Raw genomic sequence first — 14,629 nt, 5'->3', positions numbered from 1 at the left:
GAGTTAACATTTCGGCAGATCCAGCAACCCTTCCTCAGGACACTGGTCACTGGACCCAAAACGTTAACTCTGATTTCTCTTCATGGACGCTGACAGATCTGCTGAGCGTTTCCAGCAACCTCTAGCTTTTTGTTTCTGATTTATGACATCCACGTTTCTTTTAGTTTTTTTACACACAATGAAAAATTGCGAACCAATACGAGAAGAGGAATAAATCTGATCAAAATTTTAATTAGAAATTAACAAAGGGAATACCTGGTCATTGTTAGTGAAGTTCACGCACGTGATATTTAACATGATACTGTGAAGCACATTGCACATCCTTCATTACAGTGACCAGACCAAGTGCTCCCTAACAGGTGACAGTCTTTGCCACAAGTATCTCCTCACCCGAAAGTGAGGACACAGTAAGACACACAAAAGCCCTTCTCGCTGTGGCAGGCTGTGAGCTGCAAGCAGGAATTAGACCAGGGAGCCGAGTGCAGGGGAGGTGGAGAGATTTGCTGAAGAAGGCTCTTTGAAGACCAAAAAAATGAAAGCTAACACGGGGGGTTCGAGGGAGCAGCCGCTCTTGAAAGATGTCTCTCTCTCTCTCTCCTCAGGCTACGGGCTCAGGACTTTTATTCCGGCACCACTTCGCTCAGCCACTTCATGTACGGTGGGTTCCCCTGGTCGATCGGCACACTGATAACTTCCGCCACGTCATAAGGGTGAACCGACCTGAGAGAGGAGACGGAGCAGAGAAACGTCACTCGACACGTCACCTGTAGACAGCTCTAAGGCGCTGGAAAGGATTCAAGTCATGGGAACAGGAGGCTGTTCGGCCCATCGTACCTGCTTTGCCATTCAGCCAGATCAAGTTGGCCCGCACCCCAACTTCATTTACCCATGTGGAACTTGGAAGGCTCGGACCCAATGAAAATGCATCAATCCGGGATTTGAACATTCCCACTGCACGCCTACAACACCAACCCTACCAGCATTTTGTGGAAGAGATCTAAATTTCTACGGCCCTTGGCCTTTATAGCGTGGGTGGAATCACAGAATGCCAACAGTGTGGAAGCAGGCAATTCGGCCCATTGAGTCCACACTGACCCCCCCCATGGAGCATCCCACTCAGTCCCATCCCTTACCCTATCCCTGGAACCCTGTGTTTACCCATGACCAACTTACCTAGCATGCACATCGCTGGACACGATGGGCAATTTAGCACGGCCAATCCACACTAACCTGCACATTGGAAGGAAAGCCACGCAGACACGGGGAGAATGTGCAAACTCCACACAGACTGTCGCCCGAGGCTGGAATCGAACCTGGTTCCCTGGATCCCCAAGCAGTGCCAACCACTGAGCCACCATGCTGGGAGGAGTGTGAAAGTGGCATTGGTGAGTCCACACTTGGAGTACCGTGTACAGTTTGGTCTCTTGAGCTCAAGAGAGGTATGCTTTCATTGAAATTAGTTCAGGGGAGGTTCACACAGCTGACACCTGGGATAAAGGGATCTGCCTCCCTAACAGGAAGGGTTGACCAGATTAGACCTAAATTTACTGGGGTTTAAAGAACATCTGAACAAGCATTCAGCCCCTCAGACCCACACTGCCATTCAATAAAATCAGAGATGATAGAATTGCAACCTCTAATCCACATTCCTACGTGCCCTGATAACCTTTAAGTCTCTGGATTACCAATAATCTACCTATCACCACCCTAAAGCGAGTCAAAGGCTCCGCCCCTGCCACATAACCGAGTCAAGAATTCCCAAGGCTCAGGACCCTCTGTTTTAAAATGGTGGCCTCTAGTTCTTGATTCTCTTTCAAAAGGGAACATCCAACCTCTCAAGACCCCTAGGATCTCGTAATTTTCAATAAACCTTCAATTCACATTCTAAACTCCGTGGTACAAGACTAGCCTGTCTAAGATAATCCCCCAATTCCAGGTATTAATCTAGTAAACCACTTACATCCTTCCTGTAACAAAGTGAGCACAGTATTATAGATGTGGCCTCACCAATGTCCCATATCCGTGAAAGGGTTCAGAAACATTTACAAGGATGTTGGAGGGTTTGAGCAACAGGGGGGGGGGCTGAGGGGTAACCTTACAGAGGTTTATAAAATCAAGAGGGGCGTGGATAGGGTGAATAGCCAAGGTCTTTTTCTCCCAAGGTAGGGGAGTCTAAAGTCCTGTGAGTGGTCATAGGGTTAAGTTGAGAGGAGGAAGTACATAAAAGGAACCCAAGGGACAACCTTTTCACACAGAGGGCGGTGTGTGTATGGAATGAGCTGCCAGAGGATCTTGATTCAATTACAGCATTTAAAAGGCCCCTGGATGGGTATACGAATAGGAAGGGTTTAGAGGGATATGGGCCTTGTGCTGGCAAATGGGACTAAATTAATTTAGGATAGCTGGTCGGCATGGACGAATTGAACTGAAGGGTCTGCTTCCATGCCATATGACTCATTCCTTAATCTTCTGTACGAAAGGGATTACAATACAAGTCTCTGCGAACTGCCCTTGGCTTGAACCTCCCGGGGTTAACCTGTGCTGTGTCATACTAGCAATTGGATATAGCACTTGGACTGCCACTTGACTGAATACATTAACACATTCAAAATTAAAAGGTAACAAATTCACGTGCCAATATTAACATGTGATGTTTCTACCAACTTGGGTGGAGTGGGGAGGGTTGAGCACCAGACAGAAATACCATCGCCAGCAACAGCCGCGCACAATGCCCTTCAGAGTGAGCTGGGCGGCACTAAAGGAGTGCTGAACTGGCAGTCAGGCTGTGTTTTGGGAACAGTCACATCCGCCCAGGCTATGAGCAGCGGTGTGGAACGGGGCAGCCAAGGAGCAAGTTGGATTTATGCCCAAAACGCCGACTCTCCTGCTCCTCGGATGCTGCCTGACCTGCTGTGCTTTTGCAGCGCCACACACTTTTTGTCTCTTTCTCCTGGCCTTGTGTTGGAATAGCCCATGACCCTGATGGACTGCACGAGGGAAATGGATGATTCCAGCCTCTCTGCCCTCCTCCACTCCAAGTCTGTGGCCAACCCAGTCCCCTCACTTACCGCACGTATGCCGCTAAGTCGCCAACTTTGGTGCTTCGTGTTTTAACCATCTGTTTAAAAGACAAATAAAGCGACTGTTATTCTGAAGAGGCACACGCACACACTTCATGTTTTATTTGTGAGCTGGCAGTCTGGCTGAGTGTTCAACTCTCTCCTGACACTGAGCCACGAGGGGAGAGGTCTAATCTAGAGGTTTCGGTCTACGATCAAGGCCGACACCTTCAGGTGCAGCGGTGAGGCACTGCTGCATTGTCTGAGGTGCCAGGCAGATGGCAACCCAGGACTAAATCTATTAAAACAAGTGTCTCACCCCTTCCCTGGTCCTGACCAAAGTCCATCCCTCACCCAACATTGCCAAAGTTACATGTTATGGTGTGCTGACTGGTTTGTAAGAGAAGCAGAATTAGGCCATTCGATCACAGCTGATATGTTTCTCAACCCCATTCTACTACCTTTCTCCATGTAACCTTCGATCCCCTTACTAATCAAGAACCTATTGATCTCTGTCTTAAACACACTCAATGATTTGGCCACCACAGCCTTCTGCAGCAATCAGTTCCACAGATTCACCAACCTCCAGCTGAAGAAATTCCTTCTCATCTCAGTTGTAAAGGACTGACCCTTCACTCTGAGACTGTACACTTGGGTCCCAGTCTCACCTACTCGTGGAAGTGCCCTACAGAATCATACAACTTCAGACGATACAGGCAGAGCCTTCCACTGAATCCCGACAGTGCAGACGGACGCCATTAGGCCCATCAAGTCTGTGCCAACCCTCCAAAGAGCATTACACCCAGACCCGCCTCCCCACCCCTTTCCCCCCCGTAACCCAACATTAATCATGGCTAATCCACCTGGCCTGCACACCAACGGGAAATATAACATGGCCAGTCCACCGAATCTGCACAGCTTTCGACGGTGGGAAGAGACTGGAGGACCCAGCAGAAACCCACATACACCGGGAGAAAATGCAAACTGCACATCGGCAATCGCCTGAGGTTGGAATTGAACCAGGGGCCCTGGCGTTATGAGGCAGCAGTGCAAGCCGCTGAACCACTGTGCTGCCTTTCTCCACATCCACTCTACCCAGGTCTCTCAGGATTCTCCACGTTTCAATCAGATTCCCCCTCAGCCTTCTAAACTCCATCAGGGACAGACCAAACCGCTCCTCAGATGACAAGCCCCTCATCCCTGGGATCATACTTGCGAACCTCCTCTGGACCCCCTCACAGCCTTCCTTAGATACAAGATCCAAAATTGCTCGCAGTATTCCAAGTGGGGCCTGACACTAGGTGTAGGACATGCAGCAGATGTCAGTTCACACAAGTCTGACTCGCAAGGTTCTGGGTTTAAGACCCACTCTAATCCCTAAATGCGAAAAAACAAAGTCGGCACTTCCGTTCAAAACTGAGGGATTACTGCACCTTCCTCTCCCCTCTGTACTTAAGGGACATCGAAACAAACCAGTGCAATTCTGACTCAATTCTCCTATGCGGTATGAAACAGCCCTGAGAAACTCAACACTGAAATCAGTCGACTGGAACTAATGGCCTCTTAACATCGATGTGGTCAGCATCCTCGCCTCCAAGTTAGAAGGTCGCGAGTTCGAAACCAGCTCCACAGCACTGGTGTAAAGAAAACAGTCTCTCCCTCAGTGTCAACAAAATGAAGGAGCTGGTCATCAAGCTCAGGAAGCTGTGTGAAAGACGCACTCCTGAGGTGGAGGTGCTCAAGAGCTTCCAAGTTCCTCGGGGTAAATATCGATCCTGGTCCATCCACGTCAATGCTACAGTTCACGAAAGCACACCTCTACTGCCTCAGAAGGCTAAGGAAATTTGGCATGTCCATCAAGATTCTTTATTGATGCACCATAGAAAGCATCCTTTGCAGATTAATCACAGCTCAGTATGGCAACTGCTCTGCCCAAGACCACAAGAACATACAGGGAGTTGCGAACGCAGCCCAGTACATCACAAGATCCATGGACTCCGTCTGCACTTCCCATTGCCTTGGGAAAGCAGTCAACATAATCAAAGACCCCTCTCACCCTGGTTCTACTCTGTTTCACCCTCTTCCAGCAGAAGATACAACAAATTGAATTGCAAGGACAGCTTCTTCCATGCTATTATCAGACATACGAACAGACCTCTCATAGATTAGATGTGATCTTTCTCTGCACCCTCTCTGTTGCTGTAACACTGTATTTCACACTCTGTTGCACTACCCTGATGTACGGATGTAAGGTATGCTTTGTCTGGATAGCACACAAAGCAATACTTTTCACTGTCTCTCATCGCATGTGACAAATCAAATCAAATCAAAGCACTTAATCCAGGCTGAGACATCTCGTGCCGAGCTGAAGGATGGTTTTCATGGTTTGAGGTACATCTTTTGGTTAGCACTTAAAGATCCCTTCTATTCTTTCAGGATGTTAAAAAATAATCCAGGGCTGTTGTTTTGAAAACAGCAGGAGCCTTTTCCAACATTTACCCACCATCACTTTAAAAGAAAGATCCTGGACACTATCCTTGTTTGAGGGGGGGGGGAGCTCTTCACCGTGAGAGCTGACTGCAGTGTTTTCCATATCACAACGGTGACTACACTTCACTGACTGTAAGGCATGCAGGGACATCCCGAGGGGGTGAATGTAGCTGGAGGGGCCATCCTTCCTGTGAGAGGTGAAGACAAGAGACGTGATTTGCCTGGTCTGGTGGATGCTGTGCTGTGTTTCGAAATGCAGGTCCCTTGTCGGGTTTTGTTTGTAAGAGCTGGGGTTTGAAGGGCTTTTGTGGGGAGACAGGAGGGATGGGTTCAAGTCCAACCGTGCTCCAGAGGTATGTCTGGGGTGGCACAGTGGTTGGCACTACTGCCTCACAGCAGCAGGGACCTGGGTTCGATTCCAGCTTCAGGCGCCTGTCTGTGTGGAGTTTGCACAATCTCCCCGTGTCTGCGTGGGTTTCCTCTGGTATCCTCCCATAATCCAAAGATGTCCAGGTTAGGATGAATTGGGCATGCTAAATTGCCCATGGTATTCAGGGATTAGATTACTTACAGTGTGGAAACAGGCCCTTCGGCCCAACAAGTCCACACCGACCCTCCAAAGAGCAACCCATCCATACCCATTCCCCTACATTTACCCCATGGCCAAATCACCTAACCTGCACATTTTTGGGTTGTGGGAGGAAACCCATGAAACACAGACAGTTGCCTGAGGCGGGAATTGAACCCGGGTCTCTGGTGCTGTGAGGCAGCAGTTGTGCCACCGTGGATGTTGAGTAGGGGAATGGATCTGGGTGGGTCACTCTCCGAAGGGTCAGGTGGACTTATTAGGTATGTTGGGCAGCACTGTGGCTCAGTGGTTTGCACTGTTGCGTGGGTTTCCTCCCACAGTCCAAAGATGTGCAGTTTAGGGAACTAGACATGCTAAATTGCCAACAGTGTTCAGGGATGTGTAGGTTAAATGGAGGTAATAGGGTAGGGGAATGGGTCTGGTGAATTACTCTTTGGAGGGTCAATGTGGACTTGTTGGGCTGAAAGGTCTGTTTCCACACGGTGGGGATTTGATGATTTGACTCATACCATGATTGATGGCAACACCTTCACATACCTAGGTCCGTAAGCTCTGGAATGACCTCCCCAAGCCTCCCCCACCTCTCCCTCCTCTTTCGAAACACCCCTCAGAATCTATCTCTGTGATCAACCTTTGGACTATCTACCCTCATTTTTGGTCCAATGTCAAACTGTTAATGCGCCTGCGAAATCCCTTGGGACATTTCGTTGCGTTAAGGGAGCTACAGAAATGCAAGCTGTTGCAAACATGTCGAAAGGTGTCGTAAGTGGAGTTGAAATGCCCATTAGCCACGATTGAATGGTGGAGTGGACACGATGGGCCGAATGGCCTTACTTCCACTCCTATGTCTCATGGTCTTAAATCTGTTGGAAGATCAGAAAATGACGGAAAGGTCATTTAGGAAGCATGGGAAAAGGCTAGGGTAATGGTTCACGGTGCAATCCTTTACCAAGAAAACACTGATTGAAGTGAAACTTGAGAAGATGGAAAAAAGGAGGATAAAGGATCAGAGGTAGATATAACATTGAGAGGACACTAGGGTCAATAACCTGCAGGTTGATGAAGAACATATCAATAACCCAAATCTTCACTTTCCAAGCGCTGAGTGGCCTGCTGTGCATTTCCAACACCATCTGTTTTTATGTCATATTTTCCAGCACTTGCACTGTTTTATTTTTAATTTTTGCTTCCAACAAATGCTGCCTGTGAAAATCTGAAACTGCAGGCAGTTGTTGTGAAACTTGAAAGGGTTTGGAAAGAATGCATAAGAATGTTGCCAGGGTTGGAGGATCTGAGCTACAGGGAGAGGCTGAACAGGCTGGGGCTGTTTTCCCCGGAGCGTCGGAGGCTGAGGGGTAGCCTTACAGAGGTTTATACAATTATGAGGGGCATGGAGAGGGTAAATAGACAAGGTCTTTTCTCCAGGTGGGGGAGTCCAGAACTAGAGAGCATAGGTTTAGGGTGGGAGGGGAAAGATATAAAAGGGACCTAAGGGATAGCTTTGTCACACAGAGGGTGGTGCGTGTATGGAATGAACTGCCAGAGGAAGTGGTGGAGACTGGTACAATTACAGCATTTAAAAGGCATTGGGATGGGTATATGAATTGGAAGGGTTTAGAGGGATATGGGCCAAGTGCTGGCAAGTGGGACAAGATTAATTTAGGATATCTGGTTGGCGTGGACGGGTTGGACCGAAGGGTCTATATCCGTGCTATGATGCCACAGCGGAATTTGACACCAGAGCCCTTCACGGCTGCTCTGCCATCTTTGATCATGGGATGTGGGCAACCTTGGGCCGCATTTACTAGCCACTCCCAAACGGGCCGTTAAGAGTCAATCATTTAGTGTGGGCAGGCCAGACCGGATAAAGATGGCATATTTCCTTCCCTAAAGAACAGTAGTGAACCAGATGGGTGTTTAACAACAATTGACAGCGGTTTCACAGGTACATTAGGCTGGCATTTCATTGGTGAGATGGTACGATTCGAACTCATGTCCCCCCGGGTCAGCGTTACGAGACATTACCACACGATCGAAACTTAGAAGCTTCAGAGGTGACACGACAGAGTGGTTGCTGAGAGGATGTTTGCCCATGTGGAAGAATCTGGAACGATTCGAAAAGAAGGGGCCTCATATCTGAGATGGAGATGAGGGGGAATTCCTTTTCTCCGATGATTTGCCTCTTTGGAATTCTCTTCCCCAGCAAGAGGAGGAGGCTGGATCATTGAATATAGTTAATGGTAGAGACAGGTACAGTGAACAACATTTAAGAGGCACTTCGACAGTACATGAATTGGAAAGATTGAGAGTGGTATGGGCCAAATGCTGGCAAATGGGACTAGTTTAGTTTGGGACATCTGGTCGGCGTGGACTGAAAGGTCTGCTTCCCTGCTGTATGACTGCATAAAGTGTTAAGATTAATCTCTCAGCTCTTACACACATCTCCATCTGTTGTAATCCTTTCACTCTCTGCCCAGCCTCAAAGGACATCCTGGATAACTATTTACCCAAAGCTTATTAAGCTTTGTGAGAAAGCCTTCAGCCTTCCCTGACCGTACACATGCCTTCACATGTGCTATTTCTTTAACAGCGTGCTTCAAACTGCTCTGAAAAGGTTCCTCCCTTGGCTGTCTTCAACCAAGCCACTTGCCTGCATACTCTGTACATAAAAGCAACACAGCACAAGTGAGAACTTGTGTAAATGCACTGACAAAAATGCTAAAAATGGCACTCAACGGAAATGAACCCTAATAATTATTCTGATTTTTAACTTCACTATACCTTCATGGGTCAGGTGTCAGTGCTTCAAATTTCACTACAAATCACAGGATGTATTCTGCTTGGCCAGCCCAGATCAGCCTGAAGGCAGCTCTGCACTGACTGAAGATCGGTCAAGGGATTTTACAAGGCTTTCTGCTATTCGACTTAAGACAGCACCTTCCAAACCCCTGCCCACTTCCATCTAGAAGGAGAAGGGAAGCCAACACATGGGAACGTCACCCCCCTGCAAGTTCCCCTCCAAGTAACTCACCACCCCGATTTGCAAATATACCACTGCTCCTTCAGTGTGGCTGGTTCACAATCATGGAATTCCCTCTGTAATGGCCTTGCAAGTCTACTGACAGCAGATGCACTACAGCAGTTCAAGAAGGCAGCTCACCATCACCTTCTCAAGGGCAACTAGGGATGGGGAATAGATGCTGGCACAACAAATGATGCCCACATCCCACGAGTGAATTAAAAAGACTGATATGCAATTCGATAACACCTTTCATGGTCTTGCAATACCCCAAAGAGCATTTTCCTTTTTTTCCCACTACATTACATTACATTACAGTGTGGAAACAGGCCCCTCGGCCCAACAAGTCCACACCGACCCGTCGAAGAGCAACCCACCCAGACCCATTCCCCTACACTTACCCCTTCACCTAACACTACGGGCAATTTAGCCCGGCCAGTTCACCTAACCTGCACATTTTTGGACTGTGGGAGGAAACTGGAGCACTCGGACGAAACCCACACAGACACGGAGAGAATGTGCAACTTCACACGGACAGTCACCTGAGGTGGGATTGAACCTGGGTCCTTGGCGCTGTGAAGCAGCAGTGCTAACCACTGTGCCACCGTGCTGCCCACTTTTCTTTTGTTTTTCAATCCGGTTGTTCAGAGACATTATTAAACACCTTCAGAGCAGGTGCAGCCCAAAGACGTGCAGGTTGGGTGGATCGTCTGTGCTGAATAGCCTCACAGTGCCCAGAGCTGTGGAGGGTAGGTGGGTTAGCCATAGGAAATGCAGGGTTACAAGGATAGGGCAGGAGGGTCGACCCAGGTAGGATGGGATGCTCTTTGGAGGGTCTGTGCAGACTCATTGGGCGAATGGTCTGCTTCCACGCTGTAGGGATTCTAGGTGGGACTTGAACTTGGCTTTGCTGATCCAGAGGTAAGGAAATTATCACTGCACAGCCAGAATACCCAAAATACCCACCCCCCCACCAAAGAGCATTCTATTTAAAAATTATTTCACAGCATGCAGCTGTCGATGGTAAGACCAGCATTTATTAACCATCCTCGGTTGCCCCTGCTTTTTGAATCACTCATTGGAGGGAATCCCACAGCGCTCCTGGCAAGAGCGTGCAAGGATTGTGACCCAGTGATGTATCCGTGAGGAAGGACTGTGAGACAGTGGCAACCTCCCCATACGCACACTGCAAATACAGCAGCCAGGCCTGCCAGCACCAGCACACAACGCTGAACAATGACACAGAAGCAGATCTCTGACACTCGACACCAATGGAGGCAAACTATCTGGTCATTACTGCACTGCTTCCCGTGCAACAATCAACCTCGCGCTTCCTCCAATAGAACAGCGCCTGCAACTCACTTGGCTCCAGAAGACGTTTGGGGATATGGCCTGAGACGCTACAGAAATGCAATTTCTCTCTGCCTTTTGCTGGCGAGCAAAGAGACGGTGCCACAAATGTCGCGAAATGATTCATGGTCTAAACGCCCTCCCCACCTCCCTCCCAGCCCACAGGAGTGACAGATGATGTCCTTGCGATCTGACCAGGTGCCAGCTGAAGTAGGAGTCCGTCATGCTCGAGCTTAGTCACAGCAGGAGCCTTCACATCAAACCTGGGGGGGGGGGAGGGGGGTCTCCTACGTGATGGGACAGGTCCGTGCTGGGCCTCTGCTACGCTGCGTTTAAGTGGAACCGAGCTGTACTCGGCCTGACCCCGTGCGGTACGGCAAAGTCATAGGAATCACATGTCTGGCTCAAGCATTGCAGAATGCTCCAGAAAACTCACATCAATGACAAACCATCATCGGGACAGCAGTCCGAAATACTGCGGCTGCTGGGAATCTCTGTTTAAACAGGGGTGAGAATTGCTGGGAACACACTCCCTCAGCTGCGGTGTGAGGGCACAGATGTGTTTGCTCCCTTGTGTCTGCCCTGCGTTTTCTGCTCTCACAGAAGTGGTGAAGTCCTGCACTACGCTAAGATTCTAAGGCCACCTGAAACAGGAGTGGGCTATTCGGCCCCTCGAGCCCACTTCAGCCATTCAATAGGATCATGACTGATCTGACATCCCTCACGTCCACCTTCCTGCCCTTTCCCCGTATGATTCCCAGAATGGTCAAGAATCTGTTTCTCTCAGCCTTCAATATACACAAGGGCTCTGTCCCCACAGCCCTGTCTGCAGCAGGGAATTCCAAAGATCCACAACCCTCAGAGAAGAAATTCCTCCTCGTCTCCGTCTGAAATTGGTGCCCCTTTATCCTGAGTCTGTGCCCCTTTGGTCCTAGACTCTGCCATGAGGGGAGTGAAGGACTAATAGTCTTTGGGGGACTGGGAGCCGATCTTGAGCAGGGAGGGCTAACCAGCCAGATTGGAATATGCCATTCCCTAACATGACACATGACCAATCTTCAATGATGCTGAAGTCAGGGAGCATTCCCACCCAGTGTCAGGGAGCGTTCCCACCCAATGTCACACTTTAAACCACCACCCGCAACCCTTTCCCTCATCCCCTCATCCCCCCCCACCCCCCCCCAAACTCCAACTCAGTCGATCCTTCCCCTGTCTGTCTCTGCCTTCAATTCCCTGAGTGTGCCTGGTCAACTCCACTCCTCAAAGAGCCAGCACTCATTACGATCTGCAGGCACACATGGAGAACTAGGAGCTGGAGTAGGCCATTCAGCCCTTTGAGCTCCCCCTGCCTTTCTGTAAGATCACGGCTGAACTGGCTGTGGGATGAAAGTGGTTAAGGCACCACGCGTTGTCGATGAGATGCAGCATGTACGTTTAAGATAACAGATCCAACCACTATCGTTAGGGGTGTCCCAAGAATGATTCCCTGCTGTTGCCACGACTCAGTACTGGCATGATTCTCCCACTCCTCACCCCCCCCACCCCACCCCCCGCAGCTGAGTCTTTCGTTTCCTCCAGAACTCCAGGTCAAACCTACTTCTCTGAGCTCCTATGATCTGTACAAAAGTGGTTCAGGCCAAGTCTCAATTTCACAATGGAAATTATGGCAGCGGATGACTGTATCTCTCATAGCTGAATGTGACCAAATACTACCAATATTTGTCAGGGAGCTAACCCTAATGAAAAGAAGTTTACAACAGAAGGTGATAGCCTTGGAGCAACTAAAGTTAATACACTGGCTAACCAGGTAACATCACCGCTTGTTTCAGGATTTGTCACATGTTCCTAGGTACTGTGAAAAGTGTTGTTTTGCATGTTCTACATACAAAATGCATCAGGTTAATACAACAAGCAATGAATACAATGTTCCGGCTGCAGAGAAGGTGCACAAAGAGCGAGGTCAACATTAAGTCTGAAGTTTGAAAGGTTCATTCAGATGTCTAATAACGGCGGGGAAGAAGTTGTTCTTGAATCTGTTGGTACGCGTGTTTCAGCTTCTGTATCTCCTGCATGAGAAGTGATTGGAAGAGATTGTAACCGGGGTAGCAAGGGGTCTTTGATGATGTTGTCTGCCTTCCCGAGGCAGCGAGACAGGTCGATGGAGTCAATGGACGGAAGGTTGGTTTGTGTGATGGACTGAGCTGTGTTCACAACTCTCTGTAGTTTCTTATGGTCCTGGGCACAGCAGTTCCTATACCAAGCTGTGATGCATCCTGATAGAATGCTTTCTATGGTGCACCTATAAAAATTGGTAAGCGTCTTTATGGACATGTCTTTCAGAAACTCAAACCCTGTGGAGTAATCTCCACTCAATTTATTTCCTCTGAAAACGCACGTTAACCCCTGCTAGGAGAATTTTCTGACAGATTGAAACTACTGCCAAGGCTGGAAATCTGAAATAAAACTGGGAAATGCTGAAAATGTTCAGTGGGTCTGGTCACGTGCCGGGGGAGAGAAAAAGAAAATGACAGAGAGACTGCGTGACTGCTCCAGGTCTGTGACACTTCTGGGCAGTGCACAGAAATGAAACCTTAAGGGTTAATTCTTAAGTCAGTACCCGATTCTACCTGAAACCTCTTTCCAGGCAGAGGTGAGAACACAATGAAGCTCTTTAAAATTATAAAGGGGGCTTGACATTGCTCTCACAGGTTGCAAGGAGGAAAGCCTGGGGAAGAAGGTGGTGTCATAAATATACAGTAGTCACCAATGAATCCAACAGTGAATTCTTAAAAGAAAGTCCCACAGTCCAAAGAGGATAAAATATGGAAAGTGCAGCTACAAGGAGCAACTGTGATCAACAGCATTTAAGAGAAAGCTAGACATGTGCATGAGGGAGAAAGGAAAGGGAGGATAAGTGAAATAAAGAGGGACAGAAGATTGCTGTGGGGAGCTTGCATACGGCAGTTGAACTAAATGGCCTGCTCATGCAGCAAGTTCTACTTTCACACCCCCAGTCAGAGTCAGTCAGTCTGCTGTGGTTTCCGTCAACGTTCTCCACCCGCTTAATTTGACCGCTCTGAAATGCTATCACTGCATTTGCTGAACCGAAGATTTCCAGTTTCACCTGTGGCCCAAAGGTACACCACTCCGTGTCAAAAAAAAAGAAAAGAAAGGTAAGAAACGCATCGCCAGAGCTGGTCTGACACTCAACAAGCTGAACTTCAGCAGATTTTGATCACCGCTTTCGACAGAACACAACCGCGGGACGATAACAGACCGAATCTTTTGCCTGACTCGCCACAATATGTAGAATTGCAAACATGCTTCTCAGTGAACAGCTGCCTGGTCGAGAGTAATTATATTCCTGTACTCCCTCCCCTGCTGAATATGTCAGAATATGCAGACGATTGACTCAAGCTTTCATTTTTGTTCACCTGCTGAATAGACAGATAGTTATAAATAAAAACTCCAGCACAGAAACAGACCATTCAACCAAGCCAGTGTTTAAGCTCCACTCAAGAGAACTCCGATCTTTCCTCACCCAACTCAATCAATACATCCCTCTATTTCCTTCACCTTCATCTATTTGCCCAGCTTTCCCATACAGCATCTATACGACTCACTTTAACCACTCCCTGTGAGACCGGACTCCACCTTATCACCGTGCTCTCTGGGCAGGAAGGTCTCTTCACAATTCATGCACTTTACCAGCTACAGTGGACTTGCGTCAGCTTCTCCGTCCTTCCTCTCTCTGTCCTCTCACCGTCCGCTGTGCCTTCAGTTATCAGAACTACAGTCATTATAGTACAGCAGGAGGCCGTGTGGCCTGACAAGCTCATGTTGTCACTAGAACAGTCCTCTCTATCCCCGGAGTCCTGCAAGTATATTTCTCTCGAGTGCTTTTTGAAATCACTGATCATCTCTGCTTCTACGAACCGAGTTCGCGTGACTTATAGGTTATTAGCACACATGGCATAGAAAAGGTTTTTTACATTAGATACATACATTAGGGACATTTAAGCAACGCACATAGGCACATGGATGATAGTAAGTTGAAGGGTATGTAAGTTAGTTTGACTCAGAAGAGGGCTTATGCCCGAAACACCGACTCTCCTGCTCCTC

General features: G+C 48.4%; 1 protein-coding gene across 4 annotated transcripts in view; it reads right to left on the bottom strand.

Moving 5' to 3' along the window:
- Positions 1-211: 211 nt before the first annotated feature.
- The window catches only part of LOC140455149 (protein CutA homolog), a 38,409-nt gene continuing 23,991 nt past the window's right edge, over positions 212-14,629 (bottom strand). For all 4 annotated transcript variants that reach the window (XM_072549846.1, XM_072549847.1, XM_072549845.1 and 1 more), the window contains 2 exons: positions 3,069-3,118; positions 212-720 (listed from right to left, as the gene is read on the bottom strand). In XM_072549846.1, coding sequence (XP_072405947.1) covers positions 621-720; positions 3,069-3,118 — 150 coding nt within the window. In that variant the 3' untranslated portion in view covers positions 212-620. The remainder of the gene's footprint in view (positions 721-3,068; positions 3,119-14,629) is intronic.

The sequence above is a fragment of the Chiloscyllium punctatum genome, chromosome 30 (assembly GCF_047496795.1).
Source record: "Chiloscyllium punctatum isolate Juve2018m chromosome 30, sChiPun1.3, whole genome shotgun sequence".
Lineage (NCBI taxonomy): Eukaryota > Metazoa > Chordata > Chondrichthyes > Orectolobiformes > Hemiscylliidae > Chiloscyllium > Chiloscyllium punctatum.
The sequence above is the reverse complement of the archived record's forward strand: the minus strand, read 5'-3'. Positions and strand labels throughout refer to the sequence as shown.